General features: G+C 42.4%; 1 protein-coding gene across 2 annotated transcripts in view; it reads right to left on the bottom strand.

Moving 5' to 3' along the window:
* SBF2 (SET binding factor 2) overlaps window positions 1–24,017 on the bottom strand; it is a 571,734-nt gene extending 547,717 nt beyond the window's left edge. For both annotated transcript variants that reach the window (XM_033928005.1, XM_033928006.1), the window contains exon 1: window positions 23,777–24,017. In XM_033928005.1, coding sequence (XP_033783896.1) covers window positions 23,777–23,831 — 55 coding nt within the window. In that variant the 5' untranslated portion in view covers window positions 23,832–24,017. The remainder of the gene's footprint in view (window positions 1–23,776) is intronic.
* Window positions 24,018–24,331: the final 314 nt, after the last annotated feature.

Genomic DNA, 24,331 nt, shown 5'->3' with positions numbered 1-24,331 from the left:
ACATTTCTCTTTCTCAATGCTTTTGTAGCTTAAACTGTCCTTTTAAGGGCGACTTAGATTCAAGAAAGGTGTTTACCTTCAGTTCCCCCTCCCTTTGTTATTCTTCCCCTTGTGTGTTCTCTTTCTCTCTATCAATTGTAGTTCTAACCTTTCTTCCCTTTTGTTCCCGTATGTCAACATCTTTAAAAATTGTCATTTCCCCCGGTCTGTTTCTGTTTAAAATGTATTTTATTTGGCACATTTTTGTACACCGCCTAGAAGGCTTGATTGGGCAGTATAAGATATTTTAAATAAACTTGAAACTTGACATTACAACAATGCAGATGTGTTTGAAAATTGCTCTCATGTGTCAATCCGATCCGTTGATAGGTGAATAAGAATCAAATCAATGATGCTAAATACATTACTGTAGGGACTCAAATCAAAAAATAGTGGAACTGGAGTAATTATTACTGTAGTGACGCTGCACAAAGAAAGATCAAGGGGCTTGATTCAAATTTTTTTACATTTAAGAACATAAAAACTGTTTGAAGGCTTTTTTGAGTTGAAATTTTATATTCAAACTGGATTTGAAGATTTCTGGTGTTTTATCAACCATTTTTAAGAGCGTTGTTTTTTAACAACTGAACTATGTATGTTTGTTTAACATTTTATGCTTGTTATTATGGAAACCATATAGGTAATATACGGTATATAAATTTTTAAATAAATACTGGGACAGACCAAAGTTCCATCAAGCCCAGTATCCTGTTTCCAACAGCAGTCAACCCAGATCACTAGTACCTGGCAAGATCCCAAAGACTTAGTCAATTCACTTAATTCTCCATTGCCCACTGCTTTGAATGTCAGCTTTGAAATGCCAAAGCTACAAAAAGGTGGTATACAAGTCCACTTCCCTTGTTTACTTTTTCCCAAAAATACTAGGACTAGGGGGGCATGTAATGAAGCTACTAAGTAGTAGATTAAAAACAAATAGGAGAAAATATTTCTTCACTCAACGTGTAAACAAACTCTGGAATTCATTGCCGGAGAATGGTGAAAGCAGTTAGCTTGGCAGGGTTTAAAAAAAAAGTTTGGATCACTTCCTAAAAAAGAAGTCTAAACTGTTATGAAGATGGGGAAATCTACTGCTTCTTATCGTGCGCTGGTAGCGCTATTCTCAGTTAGGGCGCTGGCCTTTGACCAAAGGGCCGCCACGTGAGCGGACTGCTGGGCATGATGGACCACTTGTCTGACCCAGCAGCGGCATTTCTTATGTTCTTAATATGCACAAACTATTCCACTGAAATAATTCTATGTGGTAACAATTCAAAGCACAAGTCAGTAATAAAATACCACAAATACTACTATCCTCAAGATGTAATTGTTGTGATTATGAAGAGATAGATTAGATAATAGGGCAAAGATCAAATAAACCAAGGCTAATTTTGTTTTGAATATGATCTTAATCGGTTTAGAAAGAACAAGTTTCTCATGATTTGTGAGTGTGTAGAATATGCTTAAAATTTTCACAACCTATGATGTTCTGCTCTGTAACAAACATAGTAACATTATAACCTTCAAATTTGTGCAACCAGCACTAATCACATATAGAGCTCATAGCTGATCACGTTCTTCTATCAAGCAGAGAGTTAAACCAGACTATATGGACTCGAGTATTTTCCTATGCATATTTTTTATTATTATTATTATTATATCCTCTCCGCTCCTCAAACAGAGAATTGTTCAAATCCAGACTGATCCCAAGATAGAAGGCAGGTGAAACCCATTCATTGGGTGGGGCTTCAGGACCACTAGACACATCTACAAGAAAGAAGATTACCGAGATAAGAACCTAATCTTTCTACTGCAATGTGTCTAGTGATCCTGAAATGATAAGGATGTGCCAAAGCAGTCCCCAGAGTCTAGGGTGGGCCCGCTGTGCCTGCCTTTAAGATGGAGACCTCAAAAGCAACGTCCTTCCCACCTGCTACGGCCACAATATAGAACCTGGTGAAGGTATGGAGGGTAGACCATGTAGCTACTCTATACATCTCCTCAGGCAAAACAGCCCTATACTCTGCCCAAGTTTCAACAACCCCTTTAGTGGCGTGCACTTTCAATGCAGTTGGTGGCTGTTTACCACAATGTATAAACACAGAGGAAAAGGCCATTATAATCCATCTGGAAATCAAGACTTTAGATGCCAGCCTCCCTTTCTTGGAATGACTGGTCATTACAAAAAGGTAATCCGAAAGGTGAAACTCATTGATAACTTCAAGGTACCAAAGAAATAAGTTAGCTTCTGCCCACTGGAAGAGGAGCTGAGCTTCTAGGCACATTGGGGCACTTCTGGTGACTCCTTGCCCGTTGACCTATGCTATCACTGTCGCATTGTCCGAGAAGACTGACTGCCATGCCTTCCAAAGACTTCTTCAGTGCCAAAAGTGCTACACAAATGGCTCAGAGTTCCAGACAATTTATAGACCACTTCTGCAGAGCTAGAGTCCAACGTCCCTGGACTGGATATTCAACTGGATATTCATTGCAATGATCCACCTCAACCATAAAGGCTGGTATCAGTTGTTAGTATCACTAGGAGAAGATGTGAAGAGGCATGTCCCTGGAAAGGGAAGCTGTCCAAAGCCACCACTGCAGGTTGCTCTTCACTGTACAGTAGGTAGCCAAGGGAGTGGCTATTGTAGTGAGTTCATCTGAGGGGACCAGCGAGAGAGGAGAGTCTTGCAGGGGTGCACTCTGGCCCAAACAACCACCTTTATTGTTGCTACCATCAACCTCAAGACCTGTAAATGCCACCATACCATGGGTGCCAGCCTCTGTAGTAACTCCAAAATCTGTTTCTGGAGTTTCAGCCTGCATGGCTCTGTAAGAAGCCCTTGGCCTAAGGCCATGTCAAAAAAGATTCCCAGGTATTCCAGGTGCTGAGTCGGATCCAGTTAACTCTTCTTGAGGTTGACTATTCATCCCAAGTCCTGGAGAAGTTGTACCATTCTCAAAATAGCAAACTCACCTTCCTCCTTGGATGAAGCTCTGAGCCAATTGTCCAAATATGGGTGCACTTGAATACCAGCTTTGCGGAGGTGTTCTGCTACCACCACCATCACCGTAGTAAAGGTGTGAGGTGCAGTGGCCAGTATGAAGGGGAGAACTGGAAATGTTGCTGTAGTACATGAAAGCGCAAGTACTTCCTATGAGCTGGGAAAATGAGAATGGAAAGATAGGCCTTTGTCAAACTGAGGGAGGCAAGATATTCCCCAAGGGCTACTGTCACTATGACTGACCACAAGGTCTCCATGCGGAAGCATGGTACCTTCAGTGTAGCATTGACTGACCCGAAGCCTAGAATTGGCCTCCTATTATCTGAGCCTATTATCTGATGAAATATATGGAGTATCTGCCCAAGCCCAATTTTGCATCCGGGATCGGCTCTATGGCCCAAAGAGCCGATAGTCTTTGTACTGTATTGAGCACTTTCTCCGGTTGGCTGGCTTTAGAATGTACAAAGCGGTCTGGTAGGGGGATACAGAACTCAGTGGTCTGCGCCAATCTCAGACCAGACCAACCAAAAGGTCGACAGTCTGTCCCCTATCTGAGAGAGCTCAGCCCCTGTCCTGGCTTTCTTAGGGCTGGTAAGGAACAAGAGCGAGTAGCTTTCTGTCTCCTGCCCCCGCTGAATCTCTGATATGGTCCCTGAAATGGTCTCTGCATCGTTTCACTATACTATGTTATGTTATATGGTGTTTTGCCATGCTTTGTTGACTGTTTTGCCATCCCTGTCAGACAATGTCCTGCCATGCCATATTTGCCAACACCTTGTATAAAAACACTTTACTATATATGTAACCCATTCTGTATAATATATAATTTTGTCTTGATACTAATCTGTTGGCATTGTTTGTTTTTATCAGTCTCTATTAATATGTAGGTTATTTTAATTGTTTTATTAATCCTGTAATATTATTAATATTCTATGTTATGCCCTTTTAATGTATTGTAAACCACCTAGAAGTGTGATTTGGTGGCTTAATAAAATTTTTAATAAACTTGGAAACTTGCCCCATCTTGAACTTCATGCTGTTAAGGGTTTGCTGTCCAATAAGACCTTGGGATGACGGTCAGCCACATTGGCTATCAGGTCATCTAGGTCCATGCTAAATAACACTGCCCTTGCAAGGAAAGCCTGCATCCATGAGGCAGAGATAGAAACTAGAGAATGACACGGTGACAAAATTCATCACCGTTCCTGTCCCCGCGGATAACTGCGGGAAATAATCCCATGTCATTTTCTAGTGTCTATTTCAACCTCAGTCCTTCTACACCAGCATTCTTCAAAGCAAAGCTTGCGGGTCAGTGGTTGTGGCCATTCATTCTCTGAATCTTATGTGAGCCAAGGATAATGAAGCCATTGTGACATCACTGATGTGACTGGCTCTTAGGCACTGGTGGAATGAGGCATTGTGACATCACAATATCTGCTCTGGATACCAGAGACTGTCATTCTGTACTGTCTGTTTCAACCTCGGTCCTTCTACACCAGCATTCTTCAAAGCAAAGCTTGCGGGTCAGTGATTGTGGCCATTCATACTCTGATTCTTCCCTCTCTCCTTAAAGAATGATATGAAGATGGTTTACCGCGGTTATCCGCGGGGACGGAGACGGTGATGAATTTTGTTACCGTGTCATTCTCTAATAGAAACATTCAGGGACGCCTTTTCTAGCACCACTATATCTTTCTTGAGATAAGGAGACCAGAGCTCAGCGCAGTACTCCAGATGAGGTCGCACCATGGAGTGATACAGGGGCATTATAATATTCTTAGTTTTGTTAACCATCCCTTTTTTTAATAATTCCTAGCATCCTGTTTGCTTTTTTGGCCACCGCCCCACATTGGGCAAAAGGTTTCATCGTATTGTCTACGATGATACCCAGATCCTTTTCTTGGGCGCTAATCCCTATCATTCCTCCATGACCAAGTCCATTAAGGTATACATGTCAAATTACCAGGGTAAATTATAACCAGTAAACTATATATTGGTATTAGACCCTAAATATGTGTCTAGTTTGAAAAAACTTGTATCAAAAACATGTACTGAAATTATGGACACCCGCACCGCTTGCTAAGTGACTGACGTCAGTTCTCGTGAGTCTCGCAAGAGCTGACGTCGGCCATTCAGCAGGCAGTGCGGGAGCAGGCCGGATGTTGAAGAGATCGCGGCTGCCCTGCACCGCCGTCCAGGGGGTTCCTGAAAAGGTACCAGGGAGGGAGGGGGGAGGAATGATTGACAAAGGCAGGGAAGGTACCGGAAGAAAAGCCGTGGCTAATACCATGGGGCGGTTTATCTTCTGGTTTTCAAACATAGGCCGCCCTTTTCTGCGGCCTATATATGGGTGCGGCCTATGCAAAGTCTATATGTGGGGCCGTTCTGGGCTCTTTGGGGACAACGGGATAGAAATCTAAATAAATAAATCCTTAAGTCTCATTTTATAGGGATTTTGTAGCACTGATTCTTAGCATGCCCATATCTTTTAAAGACAGGTGGGATAATTGAAAAAATAGGTAAGCAAATGGAAAAAGGATAGAAAAAGAGAAAGAACAAGTAAGTTTCAAGTTCAAGTTTCAAGTTTAATAATTGTTTTGATTAATCGCTTAATCGTATTTCAAAGCGATGAGTAAGGCAACTGCCCCAGGTCCCAGTGCCACAAAGGCCACATACCCCACCCTTGACAAAGTTAAGTGATAACACAGACCCTACTTGTTCAAGAGATAAGTGATATATTACATTGAAAACATAGAAACATGATGGCAGATAAAGGCCAAATGGTCCATGTAGTCTGCCCATCCGCAGTAACCATTATCTCTCTCTCTGAGAGATCCCAAGTGCCTACTATCCAAGGCCCTTTTGAATTCAGATACTGTCTCCATCTCCACCAACTCTTCCGAGAGTCTGTTCCATACATCTACCATCCTTTCTGTAAAAAAGTATTTCCTTAGATTACTCCTGAGCCTATCATCCCTTAACTTTATCCTATGCCTTCTCATTCCGGAGCTTCCTTTCACATGAAAGAGACTCGACTCAAATGCATTTACACCACTTAGCTATTTAAACCTCTCTATCATATCTCCCCTCTCCCGACTTTCCTCCAAAGTATGCATATTGAGATCCCCATACGCCTTATGATGAAGACCACATACCATTTTAGTAGCCTTCCTCTGAACCGACTCCATCCTATATAGAGTTATCAATAGCAAACAAATTATGTCTACCAATCATGATAATGACTTGTTTACTGCTTTTAATAGATGTCTTCTACAGTAAGTTTCAGGTATCATAATTGCTCCAATATAATTTAATTCTACAGAACCAAACTTTGTTTTTGATATTCAGTCAGCCATTGTATACAAGCTGATAGCCAATGCTGATACCATGAGAGAGATCATTTCCTGCTTTCTCTCAGTTTAAGAGGAGTCAGCTCATACAGGATCAAAGCAGAGGAACTGAACTTCCCTCTATTTTCCAGCACTGAACAGCTCGTAAGACTGTCATAAACATATCAGAGTACCATAGTGAACGTTGGCCACTTGGGAATTTCCACCCTCTCTGTCCTTCCTGTAGTACCAACAACATAAAAACCTTTAAAAATATTTTGCTTTTTATGGTTTGTGATGTGCTGAACAGCTGTGAAAACGTGCATTAACAGTAAATCTAAGTTCATTGTTAACCATGTTTCATCGACAAGTACAAAACTGCATAAACACAAAGTTACACACCACAAAGAGAAACAAGATAATACCACCGGCGTGGGGGGATGGCATCATGGATTCAAGGGGGGCCTCCTGGCAGGAGGGAGTGGGCATCCCACCTGCCTATCGCGGGTGAGGGGGGTTCTTTTAGAGGTTCCGGCAGGTGGGAGTGGGTATCCCTCCAGGCAGGGGATTTCAAGAAGGATTCGGGAGTGGTGTAAGGAGGGATTGGGCATCCCTCCTGTTGCAGACAGTGTCGGGTGGGGGTTCAGGGGTGGCGGTGGAAGGAATTGCATAACCCTCCTGCTAGCCAAGTTCGTGGGGGGGTTCCCTGCCGCAGCTACTCAGATGATTGCAGCAGGGGGATCAAAAGATTAGGTTCTTACCTTTGCTAATCTTTTCTCTTGTAAATCCTTTCTCTTGTAAATCCTTCCTTTATTCCGGGACCAGTGGGTTATGCATCCCTTGCCACCAGGCACTGTAGGAAGCCTCAAAATCTTAACTCCTCCCTCCCTCTGATAGCATACCCTGCAGCATGCCCCTTGGACACCAGTCAGTCTTAAAGCTGCCAGGAACATTTACAAAAGATAACAAACATGAGAGAGAGAGGGGAACAGGGAACTCCCCGACAGACAAATCAATTCTGCTCATTAACATATGCAAAACAGCAACAATGAAAACGAGAAAACAGGTTATGAAACATGAGAAACCTGAATGACAAAAGAGTGCTATAGGGAGACACAACCTGCACCGTCAGAAGGGGGCGCTTGAACTAGAGACCCCCCCCACCCAAATCTTGTGCTAGATCCAGTCAGAAGGCACACTTAAAGGCTAAACCTAAATCCAGCTTACCAGTACTTCAAGGCATACAATCAGCGATTAGACAGAAAAAGGGGAAGATTTACAAGAAAGAAGATTAACAAAGGTAAGAACCTAAACTTTTGTTCTTACACAATCCCCCTTTATCCTGGGACCAGTGAGACATAACAAAGCAGTCCCGAAAACATCAGGGTGGGAGTGAGCTCACTGCCAACACTGGTGTTTGCGCGTCACACCAATCCTGTAAAACTTGGTGAAGGCGTGCAAGGAGGACCATATAGCAGCCCCACAAATTTGATCTGGAGACATCCCCTCTGTTGGAAGGAGCCCGCACCCCGAAGGGGGCTTTTTTCCTGCTGCTAAATAATGTGCAGAAATGGCCGCTTGAATACATCTCAAAGTGGTAGCCTTAGAGCAGGGGTGTCAAAATCCCTCCTCAAGGGCCGCAATCCAGTCAGGTTTTCAGGATTTCCTCAATGAATATGCATGAGATCTATCTGCATGCACTGCTTTCATTGTATGCTAATAGATCTCATGCATATTCATTGTGGAAATCCTGAAAACCCGACTGGATTGCGGTCCTTGAGGAGGGACTTTGACACCCCTGCCTTCGAGGAAGGCCTGCCTTTGTGTGCAGGACCACCAGGACAAACAGGTGGTCCAAGAGACGAAACTCGTTGGCAACCTCCAAATACCACACACATCCAGGCACCGCAACACCTGGTCCTGAGCCTTTGAACCGGAAGGAACAAATGCTGGAAGCCAGACTTCCTGATTCACATGGAAGACAGAAACCACTTTCAGAAGAAAGGAAGGGACCGTACGCAATAGCGCCGCAGCATCCTTAATACGCAGGAAAGGATCCCAACCAGAAAGAGCTTGGAGCTCCAAAACTCTTCGAGCTGAAGCAAAAGCCACAAGGAATATTGTTTTGAATGGAAAAATACTTCACACAGTTGAATGGACAGACACTATTATTAAACATGCCTTAAAATGCAATAATGCAAACCTAGACTGGTGCTGTTTCTGTAAGACAGGCAGGGCCAGCCTGATCTATGGACCAGGTGAGGCACTGGCTCAGGGTGCCAGAGATAAAGAGTGCCAAAATCCAAGTTCAGTCTATCTTTAAACTTCTAGAAGGATAAATGCTGGACTGGGATTGTTGGTGCCCTTTATGACCAGCGCCTCAACCAGCAGGGGTGGGGGGAGGACTTAAGAGAGAAAGAGCAAGATACTGGATCACATGAGGGGGAGGGGCGCCGATGCAAAGGGCATCATATTTAGCCTGCTACAAAATTTTATCTACTGGTTGCAAAGAAACTGGCTCATTGTTTTCTTGATAACAAAAGCAGAATCAAAGTACCATTATTTATCCAGATAATGAAAACAGGAAGCAGCATCTTTTTACCACTTAACTGATAACAATACAAAGGCTTTCAAATAATTCAATGTTTATGTTGAAATAACTACATTCAAAATGTTCTAGTTCTTAGGCTGACACCTTATTAACAGCAAGATCTGGAAAGGCCCCGTTGTTCCCTTAACCCCCACCCCTTATGCAGCTCTCCCCCAACTATTAGCCAGCACTCTCCTTGAGTAAATAGCCACAGCTCTGTTCATTGGCAACCACAAACAAGTGCTAACAATAACAGTAAATAACCATTCCCGAGCTACAAAATTGTGCCATGTAATACTTTTTGCACCTGTCCCTGCTATATCAGCTAAGGTTTGAGGGGTGGCATCTACCTCTATGCCCCGTTTTCCCAGGGTCGCTTGACCCAATAGCATCCATTCGTAAAGCTTCCTGCCAACCCGCCGCTAATTGCTGGCTGAGCCTAGCAAACGTAGCTCAGGATCACCGCACTCCACAGCATCCTGAGCTTCCACCAATCCAACCGTAACCCGCTTCCAAAGGCGGATGGGAGGGAAAAGCCATCTCCGAGGAGCAGGAAAAGCAACACACTAAACGTAGTGGCTATGGCTCGAGGCATCCAGAAATGCACGGACATCGCTGTGATTACATCACGTGCATGCATGCATGAGCAAAGGCCCTCCAGACAAGCCCTGAGCCATCAGTGTGGGGTACCAGCAGGGAAGAGGTGCGGAGAGGCGCTAGCACCGGCTGATTGCCTGCGGGACCTGCCTCTTGCCATGAGAGGCATGTCCTGTAGGCAGTCAGCCGGCGCCTCTCCTCCTCCCCAGTGTCACGCCAAACCTGAAATCTCAGCGACACACACTAGTGTGCTGTGGCACTCAGTTTGCCATACACTACTGTACATTGAGTGGCACCTCCTGAAGTGGTGTTAAACCACAGATGTGCCACTGTTCTCAAAGAAATGAGTTTGCATAGAGGTGGATGGGGGGGAGAGCCCTGGCCCCACTTGTACAGCAATGGGTGCTCCTTCTGCTGTCACCATGGAATGTTGCAACTATTTGGGTTTCTGCCAGGAATTTGTGACATGGATTGGTCACTGCTGGAAATGAGGCTGGGCTAGTTAGACCACTAGTCTGACCTAGTATGGCTATTCTTATGTTTGTAATAACCAACACAAAGAACTTCTACTATAATTACCACAGTAATATCAATAATCGTATAGTAGTGCAAAACAACCATGATTAAAAGTCCACTGCATATAAAATGGGGCTATATAGCACAAAATCAAAAAAAGAGACCCCGGAAAACTTTTTGCTCCTTATTTTCAGTACATCAAGTCCTGTCATAGAGCTAGCAAAGTCATCGGTCTCTGAAAAAACTCCACAGTAATTTATTATTAATTGTTCTCAAATTCTTCAATGTTGTATCAAATTATGCAGTAACGTAATTATCCTCATAGTTGACAAGGACGGTTAATCGCAGGTGTATGGAGATGTTTCACTGCTGCTATCCACAATGACATCCATGAGAGAATGCAGGCAAAGAAAACCATTCCAGCCAAACCCGATGGCAGCCCTGTTTCACACAGAGCTATAATCAAGGGCTCTAGCCACTTATTCTCATAAGTCCAACTCCAAAAGCACCAGTACTGGTGAGTCTTTGAAGGGAGAAATTCCTTTTTTCAGTCGCTTTTGGAGTTGGACTTATCGCAAGGATGTGCTGAGACTGGAGTCGGTGCAAAGAATGGCCACCCGGATGGTCTCGGGACTCAAGGATCTACCATACGAAAAACGGCTTGACAAATTACAGCTATACTCGCTCGAGGAGCGCAGAGAGAGGGGGGACATGATCGAGACGTTCAAGTATCTTACGGGCCGCATCGAGGCGGAGGAAGATATCTTCTTTTTCAAGGGTCCCACGACAACAAGAGGACATCCGTTGAAAATCAGGGGCGGGAAACTACGAGGTGACACCAGGAAATTCTTTTTCACTGAAAGAGTGGTTGATCGCTGGAATAGTCTTCCACTACAGGTGATTGAGGCCAGCAGCGTGCCTGATTTTAAGGCCAAATGGGATCGGCACATGGGATCTATTCACAGGGCAAAGGTAGGGGAGGGACATTAAGGTGGGCAGACTAGATGGGCCGTGGGCCCTTATCTGCCGTCTATTTCTATGTTTCTATGACTTATGAGCGAGTGGGAGGGAAGAGCCGCCTCCGAGAGCAATCGCTTCTTGCTTGAAACAGGAAATACAGTAGTTGCTGTCAGATGTTAAAAGGACAGGGAAAGAGACAAGCTTCCTCTCCTCTGGTGTTGGTTTGGTACCGTAAGCTTCTGAATGTCCATTTGCAAAGTTTTTGTGTTCCTTATAGATGGGAGTCTGTGTTGCTGGTCACTAATGTAACACCAGAGTCTGAACAGAAAGGCTTTTTGTATGTCGTGTTGTAAAGTGAAACAATCTACTGCTCTGTACCCGTCGTTCAGAGTTTTTACTGGTTGATTTGGGAATGTCCCATGTGAAAGAATAATTTAGACCCTATATAACAAAAAATGGAGTAAATTATAATTGGAGTGGGAACTAGGGGCAAAGCTGGAGGTGGACCTTGAGTCCCCCCTGAACCCCTTATGTAAAGTGTTTGTTTGGATGTTACAAACAGAGTGTTATATCAGTAAGTGGGAACTCGTGTGAAAGGTTCTGTCCGAGTTCACCAGGGTTCAACACCGCCAAATGCACAAACGTGCTTGGCAGACATTACCCACTCACATCATTTTAAAACACTTTGTGGGCTAATCTAAAAATCTATAATTCATAGTGCAAAATTTTTTTAAACTGCTTTTTTACTTTTTCTTTTTAAGCTATAAATTAATGCAAGAATTGTTATCAATCGCCCAAAACCATGTGTCTATATAGTGTGGAGAACTAAATTTAAATAGGATTCAAATCAAGTTTCAAGTTTATTGGCATTTGATGAATCGCTTATCACAATATCTAAGCGATGTACATAGTAAAAAACCACCAGACGGTGGTTTAACATACGATTTAGACAGGTTAGACATAGAACAAACAGTTTACTAATAATATTATTAAAATTGACGAAAAAAGTCAAAGTAACTTAAATTAAGTTAAAAATTGTTAAAATCTAGACAGACATGAATTAGTAGGGAGGAGGGGGAAAAGTTACAATGTCGTTATTTGTTGAAATTTTACATAAAAGGGAAAAAACAATTAGGAGGGAAGGGATTTAATAAGATTTTTTCAAATTATTATATGATGTAGGAAATTTTAGTATGTCATTTCATGTATCAAATGCATCTTGAAATAGAAAAGTTTTTAACATTTTCTTAAATGAAATAAGGTCTTTTTCGCTTCTAATAAAATTTGGTAGGGAATTCCATAACGTAGGAGCCACAACGGAGAATATGTCATTTCTTCTTGTGCCGATGATTTTCAAAGAAGGGATTGATAATAAATTTGAGGAGGATGATCGTAGAGAACGTGTAGAGTTATATGGAATTATCATTTTAGATATAAATTGAGGTTCATTGAAGAGTATTGTTTTATAAACCAAAAATATAATTTTAAAAGTAATTCGGTGAGAAACGGGAAGCCAGTGTGATTTGATCAATAATGGGGTGACATGATCGTATTTTCTTGCTTTATGAATTAATTTTATTGCGGTGTTTTGAATTATTTGAAGTCGTCTTTTTTCTTTCTGAGTTGTGTTAATTAAGAGGGAGTTACAATAATCAATTTTCAGAAATGATTAAAGAATGAACCAGAATATTAATTGATTTGGGTTCTAGAAAGGTAGAAATCGAACGAATAAGACGTAGTCTATAAAAGCATAATTTGACTATTTCGCTGATATGGCCATGAAATGATAAATAATTCTCCATACTATATAGACACCAGGGTTTGGGGCGATTGATAACAATTCAGTACCTTTCACATAGATGGCGATTTTCTGTTGCGGCGACTATCTGCATGTACAAGTGACCCCAATTATAATGCACTCTAAATTTAATGGTTTTAGGAGATGAGAATTATTTCTTATTAGTGTTTTAAATTATAATCCAAAAGGCAAATTAAAGCTTGAAGTTAAGCAACAAAATGTCTATTAATACTAATGAGGTTATTTGCTAATAGTTAGTATGCTTTTAACTACCACAGTACTCGTTTTATTCCAAAGGGCCCTGCATCAGAAAGTACGTGCTACATGCTAGCAGTTACTAAATGGCCCCCTAAGTAATAATGATATGCAATCAAAAGCATGCTTCAGGCCTGATAGCTCAGTGGTAAGTGTATGCACTACAATCTGAAAGACCTAAACTTAATTCCCAACTCAGAGCTTCAATTCCCTGGGCCTGCTGGGAATTCCAGTATGTTAAAAAAAAAAAAAAATCCATTTTGTTTCCTATTTATGTCATGATGCTTTATTTTGTCTTTGTTTTTCATGCATATGCTTTACAAACAGCTTGCACAAGTTGAAGTTAGCATGTTACTTGGAACAGTGCATGCCACTAACAAATAACACATGGCAAAATGCTTTCGGTGTCTCCTATTCACAAACAGAACCATCTGCTAATTCCATTCCTTTCTAGAGCCTGAATAGTCTCCACTAGGGAAAGAGCTTTCTTCTTTCTAGCCCCTTCCATGTGAAAACTCCCTCCCTCAACATTTGCACTTAGAAACCTTCTCAAATTCTTTTTTACATGTAATCTAAACACCTTTTTTGCTTACATTAGTGTTTTTGAGCCATGGCCGATTGGGTAGCTCCATGGGATTACGATCCTTATCCTTTATTGTAAGATGCATCCTTGCATATTATAGAAATTTATATTTTGAACACTTTAATAAAAAATATCACTTAATATAAAAAAGTCAAAATTCTTAAATCATGAACATTTAAAACTATAAACAGTGACCATTCTTCACTATAAAACCCAGGGATCAGTGGTGGCCCTTTGACCTAAAGCGTAGCCCTCTGTCTGTTACCTCACTATAGAATCTCCCATCTTTTCAAGACGCTTGTTGCTTGTGTATCTCTATTTTCTACCTGTACCATGTAACTCTCAAAATCTAACCCACATGCTGCCCAATCTTCCGCACTATGCCTGCAAGACAGACAGGAATACCAGGTATCCTATGATTCAAATTTACATGTCATCTCAGTGTTCCTAAGATAGCACTGCAAAGAGCCTTTAGAAATGTATAAAAAGGGATTAAAAATTTGAAAGGGATGGAAAGTAAAGATAGGTTAATGGAGACTGACTGTTGGGAAATGGCAGATATAGATTGAGATTGGTTGAATGGAGTTGGTGAAAAGTGTGTATTCTGAAAGAGCATGGGCAGGAGAAATGACCTTGGGGACAATTAGTGGAGGTGTGGTGGGAGACAGGCTTAAGGAAAAGGTCAACTTCGGGAATATATTCTAAATGTGCTTCAGCAGGCAAGTTGATTGCTTCATCAGAGTATGAATCTTGAGGTTGGCTGTGTAAGTAGAGGGAATTCCCCACCTAGCCCAAATTGACTGTTTTGTCTAGTGATAGGCTTGGCTTGGCTCTCACACCAAAATATTTTGCCAGTGACCCCATTTGAAAAATAGTGAAGATCACTACTAGTGACACTATTTGGAAAACAGTGAAGATTACTATGGTGGGCTATTCCACCACTTCTGAAGATTGCAGGAACTTCCCAGAAGCTAAAAGAAAAACATGCATTTAATCTATGAAAAGCAGTAATAAAATTAAGTTACTAAATGTGCTTTACTAACACATATTTTTCAGCTGCTAACAACAAGCATACACATTTCTGGTTAGTAACCAGGCCAACTGATAGAGTTTCTAGGCACTGCTATATGAGGCTCTGGTTGATTTCTGGCTCAAGTTTCTGCTTCTTGGATTAACTGGTACTGCTGAAGCAGTTCTCATAACTCAAGTTGTAATTTGAAAGAGGCTAAGCCAAGTGCTATAGAAACACACCAGGAAGAGAGAAGTGGAAAAAGTTATTTTAAAGTCTTCAGTCTGCACTACAAAAGGTCACTTCTGGGCTCGGTTTAGCAGAAAGCAGCAAAACATGACGTAAAATGATAAAGCTATTCACAATGGAAATTGGTACAATGAGTGAGGTGATTAAATTTGCAGATGCTACGAAGTTATTCAGAGTAGTGAAGACGCGGGAGGATTGTGAACATCTGCAACGCGACAAACACGCTCAAGAAATGAGCCGCGACATGGCAAATGAGGTTTAAAGTGGATAAGTATAAGGTGATGCATGTCGGTAACAAAAATCTTATACACTAATATAGGACCCTCCCCCCCAGGAAAGAGACTTGGGAGTACTGGAAGTCGATGAAGCTGTCCACAATGTGCGGTGGCGAAAAGGGTGAACAGAATGCTAGGAATGATTAAGAAGTGGATCACGAACAGATCGGAGAAGGTTATCATGTCGCTGTACTGGGCCATAGTACACCCCCCACCTGGAATACTGCATCCAACACTGGTCGCTGTACATGAAGGAGGACACAGTACTACTTGAAAGGGTCCAGAGAAGAGCAACTAAAATGGTTAAGGGCCTGGAGGAATTGCCGTACAGCGAGAGATTAGAGAAACTGGGCCTCTTCTCCCTTGAACAGAGGAGATTGAGAGGGGACATGATCGAAACATTCAAGATAATGAAGGGAATAGACTTAGTAGATAAAGACAGGTTTTTCACCCTCTCCAAGGTAGAGAGAACGAGAGGGCACTCTCTAAAGTTAAAAGGGGATAGATTCTGTACAAACGTAGAGAGTGGTAAAAAAACTGGAACGCTCTTCCAGAGGCAGTTATAGGGGAAAACACTCTCCAGGGATTCAAGACAAAGTTAGACAAGTTCCTGCTGAACCAGAACGTACGCAGGTAAGGCTAGTCTCAGTTAGGGCACTGGTCTTTGACCTAAGGGCCGCCGCGTGAGCGGACTGCTGGGCACGATGGACCACTGGTCTGACCCAGCAGCAGCAATTCTTATGTTCTTATGTAATCAAGTATTTTTAGGAAAGACCATATTCTATCTGCAATATCCAAATCATTCTCCAGAGGAGTAGCCTAACAGTTAGCACAGTGGCCCAAGAACCAAGGGAACTGGCTGAATTCCTACAGCATCTCCTTGTGACTCTTAACCTCCATAACACGTAAACCACTCTGATTGTAACCAATTAAACGGTATATCATATCCTATTCCTATTTTCTTCCTCTTGTTCAGTGTGTTGACAGTATTTCCCCAAGCAAAATCTTTAATTAAAACATTGTCTCCCTCCAAATTAACCCTCCTGTGGAAGTATTCACTTTCATATAACTAAACTTTCCATTCTATACTGAAGTTCTATTCTAAGTCTCACACATGGCAATCCTAGCTTTTCTCCATTAATTAGTACCAGATCATTTTAGCTTAGTATTTTCCAAATGAACTAAAAATCTCAGTTCTGCAACTGAATTCTCCATTCCTCTAACCCTTATCACAAAGTAATTTTACAAAAGACAAAAGTTATTCCTGCCAACTGTTTTTTCCAAAAAAAGGAAAAATTGTTTATAACACAACAAATAATTAAAGCTGGGTTTAATTAAAAGATGGCTGGAATAAGAAAATTACATTCCTATTCTACAGTATCAGACCAATGCTGTGTGACAAAGGCACCATGTAAAGGTCACTGCACTGAATGTGCTTTGGCTCAACCCTAAATAATTCCAAAAATGTGCAAAAATTGTCTTTGCAGAAGCTCCATTTGCAAGCCTCTCGGGATAAACTGTAGTGTTTTTCCAAATGAATTTTCCATCATTGCTACTCTGTTTTATAGATTCACATCACTGAATAGAGAATTGTGGTCTTAATCCACTTACATATGGGAAAATAAGTGTCAAAAATCAACAAAGTAGAGGATGGCAGATGAAGACCATCTAGACTGCCCAAATAAGGTGACTAGGGATGTATCTGTAGATTTGTGCACGTCATCTCCCTCTGTCTTTGTACAGGTGATATCTTTCTATTGGACTTGCTATATGTTTGACAAGCTTTGGAACGTTATCCCCTCTTCATCATGTCAGTGATGCTAGGTGGAGGAGTGGCCTAGTGGTTAGAACCCTCTGCCTCAGCACCCTGAGGTTGTGGGTTCAATCCTCATGCAGCTCCTTGTGGCCTTGGGCAAGTGGTTATGTTGCCCCAGTTAGATTGTAAGTCCTCCAGGACAGATAAGAAGAAACAGAGTACCCAAATGTAAATAAATGCATCCAAAATCATCCAGGTCTTAGGCTGCTGAGACGTATTATAGCTCAGTAAAAGAGGATTGGAGGGGGGTGGACAAAGAGTTGATGAAACCGTAACATTTTATAGCTCAAAGTTTTACAACTGATAATGTGTGAGAAAATCAATACCTCTGAGCTCTTCTATTAGAATGAAGAAACAGGTTGAAACTAATTTCATCTCTCTTAGGCTTCCGTGGTTGGCGTCATAATTGTTGAGTTGTCTGTGTCATCACGTCTGGATAGGTAGAACCGACGTTTCAGTCATCATGCTGTGGCTTTCTTCAGTGTGCTATGAAGTCTGCAGTTTTTCTTTATTTATAGTGGGTCCTCTTACCTGATTGACTGGAGCTTGAGGTGATTGAGGCAGGAAAGTTTTTTGGTCACAAATTTGAATCGTGGAGGGAAAGTTTGTTGGTCACAATTTAAAATTCTGGCAGGAAAGTCCGTTGGCACAATTTTTAAAAATTCTGGCAAAAAAGGGCTGGAAACTTTTGAGAGGGAGGAAGAAAGCATTTGTCCTCGGCCCCCGTTCTTTTTGCACGAAATTTCTTTTGGATGAGAAACTGCCATGCTTTGTCTATGGAGAGCTCTTTATCTCCACTGAAGTTATTGGGGTGTCTTGCGGTCATGTTCCCCCCCTAACCACCGCGAATACGGATGGAGAAGTGTAATAAATGAAATGAAACCCATGAACAAAGGAGGAGCTACAAAAGTATTGTGAAACATCAGTAATGCAACGATTAAACATTACACACATCTGCTAGCATGAACAGAAAATTAACAGATTTCTAACAAGTGGTAAGTGGTTATGTTGCATTTGATACTTTTATTTTTATTTATTTTTAAAATTTATATTCCATCAACTAGGCGGATTAGAAATTCACATACATAATTTTAAATGACATAAAATACAAAATTCTACATAAGAATAATTTTAAAATAATACATCAAAGCTTCATTTTAAATTAATCTTCTTATTTATAGAAAGCTTTAACAAATAGGTGAGTTTTCAACTGTTTTTTTAATTATCTAAAAGCAGAGCATAATCTTAATGACCCATTCATTGCATTGCATTCCATAATCTGCCGAGATTGCTGACATCCAAGTCTTTTTATACACTTTCCTGTCAATTGCAGAAAGCTGTCATTTTATATGGGAGCACGAGACCACCTTTCGATGGGTGGAATGTAACATGGGGCTGGTTGGCCCTCGTGTCACCCATCAGCCGGGGTTTGTTAGGTTAGTTAGGTGGGGGGGGGGAGTAAGTAAGCGAGGATTGGGTGGTGGGCCCATCAGTGTAGGCAGCTTTTCAATTGATTGGTGGGAGGCAGAAAAGCGCACGGCGGCAAGGTTTTAAAGCCAGGACCCTGGAGGACTCGGCTCCTTCTGGGGTCCTCCAAGGTGGCTTTTTCCCACCCGCCTGCCCGTTGTTTTGGCAGCTGCTGATAGCTCGGGGGAGCTACTGGCGATGAGCGGTGGGCCGACGGGGAGCTGTGCCTGGTGGGTCAGGTGACCGGGATAAAGGGGCATGAGGTACATGCCACCCCTCTGACCCTTGCTGAGGTGGCGGGGTCGAGGGCACTGAACTATGTATTTTGGTAGCTCGGGAGGAGCTCTTTGGGTTATGATGTTAATTGCAGTTATGAGATGTTAATGTGTTTTGGATTAATTAACTGAGTGCAGCTAATTTTTACCATCAAAAGACTGTAGTGCACTTGTGGTAAAAGAGGGGTGGGGGAAGGTCATGAGGGTAAAGGGGGTGGGGACATGAGTACATAGGCGGACAGCAGGGTCTATCCAGATCCCGCTGTTAATTGTTTGGTAAGTTTATTTTTGGTGCAGTGCCTAATACATGAACTGTCCAAATCACGTAGAATACAAGATAGAAATCCTTGCTTTCTATGGTTATTATTTTTTTAAATAATTTGCTGATGAATCATATGATAAAATCATCACAAGAAGCAAAAGAAGACAACCGTCCTAAAACTCTCTTGATATATTTTAAGTGATGAGGCACTCTTGCATATTAAAATATCACATAAAAGAAAAATACCCTGGGGACGATGCATTAAAAGTTTGGGCTGCTTTAACGTATACCACATTATTCAACAACAAAGATTACATTTTGAGCCACATACTGCCATGCAAAATGTCCTGGCTCAGTCCTCAAGCTGTTTGTTGTTGTTTTTTGCACCACACTAGGACTGACCGAAGATGCTGTGGAGGCAGCATTCACAATCACAACCACTACTGGGAATGGTACAGGGTTCCAGAAGCAGCTGTAATAACAAGATTAGGACCAAAGCTTAAACTATTTCATTTGAGACAAAATTCCCAGGTAGTGGTGGTAGGTGTTAGATTCCAAGTTTTGGTACTGACTGAGCTGGAAGAAAAAGAAGAAAGGAGGACCTGCTGCGCCATAAATAACACATTTTCAATGGGGTAAACCTGTCAAATCTTGCCCTATTAAAGGTAGCTGCTTTACAATTCTGGGAAATACTGAAAAAGGATCATCTATGATGCTGCCAGTGAAAGAAATGACCTGAAATAATGGTTACTTACAATGACTTCCCATTCAATGCAGTTGATTGCAAATAATGCCAAGAGGAACAAACAACTTTTATTGGAAACTGAGATCAACGTGATTTAGAAGACAATTAGAACAGACTAAATCATAACAAAAGGTTTGCATTTACCATGCATTTGAAATTTAACATGCAATAAATGTGAAGCCTGTGCACTAATTACTGGGGGCATTATCTGCATGTTCCCATATAGTTACAGCACAGGGAAGGTCTTTTTTTTTTTTTGTAAATAATTTTTATTAGCAAATGCAACACAGATTATACAGAAATCCAACAGTACAAGGACACAAGGTCCAAACATAGGGAATACAAAATTGAACAGTAAAACGAGCTGGCAATCACAGAAAAGAAAAATGGTGCAGTTCGCTGTGAGGGGTGTGTGTTGGTGTGTGTGGGAGGGTGTGTATGTGGAGTGTTTGTTGTGGTTTGTACGGAGTGTCTGGAGTTCGTGCACCTGTGGTATGACTGGAGGGGATGATCATGTTCTTTATATGAAAACTTTGCAGAGGGAAGGTCTTTTAACACAGCGCAGGTAGGCGGGCGTAGGGAGGAGAGCAGGCAGCTTAGCGATGGCAGGTTTCCCCGTCGCTGAGCGGCCTCCTGATAGGCGAATCGTGGGGCAACGGTCAGGCGGAGTTTATACAACCGGGAGCTTGGAGGACCCGGCGTCTTCCTGGGTCCTCCAAGGCGGCTTTTCCCGCCCACCTGCCCACCCCTTTTTTCTGGTTCAGTTTGTTGCTGAGGTAGGGTTCAGGTTTGCGGTTATCCCGAGCTACTGTATGGTGGGGCTCATCAGGAGATGAGCGGAGAGCCGTGCCCGGGTTCTTTGTGTCTCTGGTTAAAGGGGCATATTGAAACATGCCCCCCCCCCCCGACCTTTCCTGGAATGGCAGGATCAGGGCTGAATATTATTGGTAATGGTAATGTGTAGCTCAAGAAACTGTTTTGTTTAAATTAATTGGTTGTTAATAAACAGAGCTGCAGCTATTTCTACCAAGAAGAGTGTGGTCTGGTTATTGGTGAGAAGAGTGTTTGGGGGGGGCGGAGAGACAGGGGGTAAGCGGGCCAATACATATCTCGCTGTTATGAAAAATTCTAAATAAAAACTTTTCTGGATGCCCATCCTTAATAAATAGTCAACAACGCTACATCTTTGGAAACATGATTGTACAGAAGAAAGTGGCTTTTACAAAGCTGCGGTAGAGGTTTCTACCACGAGCTGGTGAGGTAAATGCTTTTCCCAAGCCGGCCTCCAATAGAAACTTCTACTTTGTAAAAGGAGCCCTTAGGTTTTCATTCCGAGACCTTGGGGGCTGAGAAGATATTAACAGTGGATGGTTCCCCAAATAGGACTGGCGTGTAAAAAGGGCTTTTTGTGCAAAAAGCAAAATCTTGACATGTAAACCGTCCAGATATTTGTTTGCTGGTCGGCATATCAAATTGTAAATAAACTTGAGAAACATACAAAGTAGACGCCAGTATGCTGCAGTAAGTAGATATATAACATGATATTCCTTTAAGCTGAGTACAGTACTCCCCAGAAATTTGCAGGGGTTCAGTTCCAGGAACCCCCGCAAATTCTGAAAAACCACAAATACGGTTTTTCATCTGTCAAGAGGCAGGAGAGGGCAGCTGGGGCACCAGCGGGTGCAGAAAATCACTTGCAGCATGCTCCGACCGCCTCCTGCTGTTGTTAAAATCAGGCTACACCAATCAGGAGCTGCTTTGACACGCCAGATAGCATGTCAAAGCAGCTCCTGATTGGTGTACCCATGACTTTAGTACAAGGAAGTGGCGGTCGGAAAATACCGCAAATTACTGAGTCCACAATTGGCGAACCGCAAATTCGCAAGGGTTTACTGCATAACAGTAACACTACCATATTTTGAACATTTTGTAGCTTTTTTTTTAAACTCAAAAGTTTAAGCCAACTGTACAGAATGCTACCATATTATAGTCAACCAAGTATTTTAAAAATCATGCTTCTTCTGTACATAACCAGCAGTTGCCCAACTACATATATATATTTAACTATTAAAGAGATTTCAATGCTCTTTAAATTCTACTTTGATTAATATCCAATCATCTGAATTCTTATCTACCATTAAAACAAAGAACATTATTAAACTGTCTCTCATTCACTAGCAGTCAAGTCTAAAACAATAACATAAAGCTTAAAACATATAAAAGTATAACCTGAGACAAGAACCATTTGTGGCAAACGCACAAAACAATATCCACTAGAAAGAAATATGTACAAAAATATTATGAGAATCTTTCTTTATATACAGAAAATTATAGCCAAAAACATTCCTCCTGTAGATTGTTTTAAAAGTATTTAAGGCACCCTATTTTTCTCCACTTATAAGAATAATATCCAAAATGGCAACATATGTCAAAACAATGTCATACATACATACATAAATAAATAAATATTTTGACACAATGCTACTGTGGTCTTTAATGCTTGTAGAAGACAATTAAAGAGATATCAGTGAACACTGGATTTTTCAGGGAAGAGGTAAAACGCGGATCTAAACTCGCACGTCCTTAAAAATCTGAGGTCCGTGCCACTTTTAGTCTCGGCGTAGGTTATGGCTGTGACAAACCTCTATGACAATTTAGCTCTGACGGATCCTACTGATTTTCCTTCCCTATGCCGAGACTAAAAGTGGCACGAACCTCAGGGCAAAAGTTTTGCCACTTTTAGTCTCGGCGTAGGGAGGGAGAAGCATTAGGGTCTATCAGAGCTAAAGTGTCACAGCCATAACCTATGCCGAGACTAAAAGTGGCGGGGTGCTGGATTAGTCTATTTTGTATTCTGATTCTACTGTGTTGTTGTTCCAGTTGCCTGTACTTTGTCAGTTGCTTTTCTGTTTGGAAAAAAAAAAAAATTGATTACACATAAAAAGTGGCACAGACCTCAGATTTTTAAGGACGTGCGAGTTTAGATCCGCAAGGTCCACGTTTTACCCTATCAAGATTTTTCATTAGAAGTCCCTATGCTGCTGTATATACCATGTGTTAAAAATCCCGACTGCAACATCACATCTTTGACAAATGTGAATACAGCAGTGGGCTAAGAACCAAATAAGCCATGGTTCAAATGCCACTAACTACAAAAAGCAGACCAGCTCTCTATTCTCCAGACACCTGAAGGGTTTCGGGCTAACTGAACCCCTTATGCCAAGTGTTAGTTTGGATGTTACAAACAGAGTGTTACATCAGTAAGTGAGAACTCGTGTGAAAGGTTCTGTCCCAGTTCACCAGGGTTCAACACCGCCAAAGGCACAAACGTGCTTGGCAGACATTACCCACTCGCGTCGTTTTAAAACACTCTGTGGGCTAATCTAAAAATCTGTAATTCACAGTGCAAAAGATTTTTTTAAACTGCTTTTTTTTTTTTTCTTTTTCTCTTTAAACTATAAGTAAATGCAAAAATTGTTATCAATCGCCCAAAACCCTGGTGCCTATATAATGTGGAGAATTACATTTAAATGGGAATCCCACTAATGCTCCTTGTAGTTTTGGGCACAGCTATTGAAACCTGCACAGCTGTGCCAGCTGATGCCATTAGCATGCGTTCTTTTACACGATCTGCAACGGGTCTCTGGCCAACGTGCATTTGGGTTGGGGGGAGGGGGGTTTCCTTCCCGAGGGCGGCAGAGATGGGAAAACAACGTTGAGCATCCTCAGCAAGGCCAGAACCGCTCTTTGATGGAGAAAGGCGCTCGTGCTTTTTTGTTTGTTTGTATTTTATCTCGGCCTCCGCGTCATTCATTGGTCACTCGGGACGTCGACAGGGCCGTGCATAAAAACGTCCACCTGGGAGAAGCGCGCGCAAAGCCAACGAGGTCTCGAGCGCTCGGAGAGCAGCGCGCGCGCACACACGTCCTCCCCCCCCCCCTCTCTTCCCCACTGGGGTCCCCTTTGTCTCCCCCGTCCACTCCCTTTCGTCTCGCTTTGCCGCCACGCCTACCTGACTTCTCGTGGTCGTAGCCAACCACCATGACATAGTCTGCCAGCCGGGCCATGACCGAAGAGAAGCAGCCGCTCGGCCGGAAAAAGTCACCATTTTTCTCCCCTCGGCAGCAGAGCCTCAGCCATGTTGGGACCCGGAGCGTCGCTTCTGCGCCTGCGCGGCACGGGCGCGACCTCCGGCGGCCGTGGGAGGAGCCCCAGTGGACGGAGCCCGCGCGCCGGCGGCTCGCGAGGCTCAGGGGGGGGTCTCGTGCTGCCTGTGGCCGGCGAAACTCCCCGGCGGTGTCAGCTGAGAAGGACCTTTAAATGCACCATTGAAATGCACAAGACTGGTGTTTGCTCGGGGGAGGGGGGAACCCCATTGTCCACTGTATTTCCCAATTTCTTAAACTTCTGGAAAAGAAGACTATTAATGAAGCAAGGGGGGGGGAGAAATGTCTTGACAAATGTGTTCAATTAAATAAATCCTGATTGTAGCATCGCGTCTTTAACAACAGATTTTCCCTCGCACCAATACCACTGGATACAGCAGGAAGCAAAGAAGCAAAATTCA

The sequence above is a fragment of the Geotrypetes seraphini genome, chromosome 19 (assembly GCF_902459505.1).
Source record: "Geotrypetes seraphini chromosome 19, aGeoSer1.1, whole genome shotgun sequence".
In the NCBI taxonomy this organism is placed as follows: domain Eukaryota; kingdom Metazoa; phylum Chordata; class Amphibia; order Gymnophiona; family Dermophiidae; genus Geotrypetes; species Geotrypetes seraphini.
This window is presented reverse-complemented; position numbering and strand designations above follow the sequence as displayed.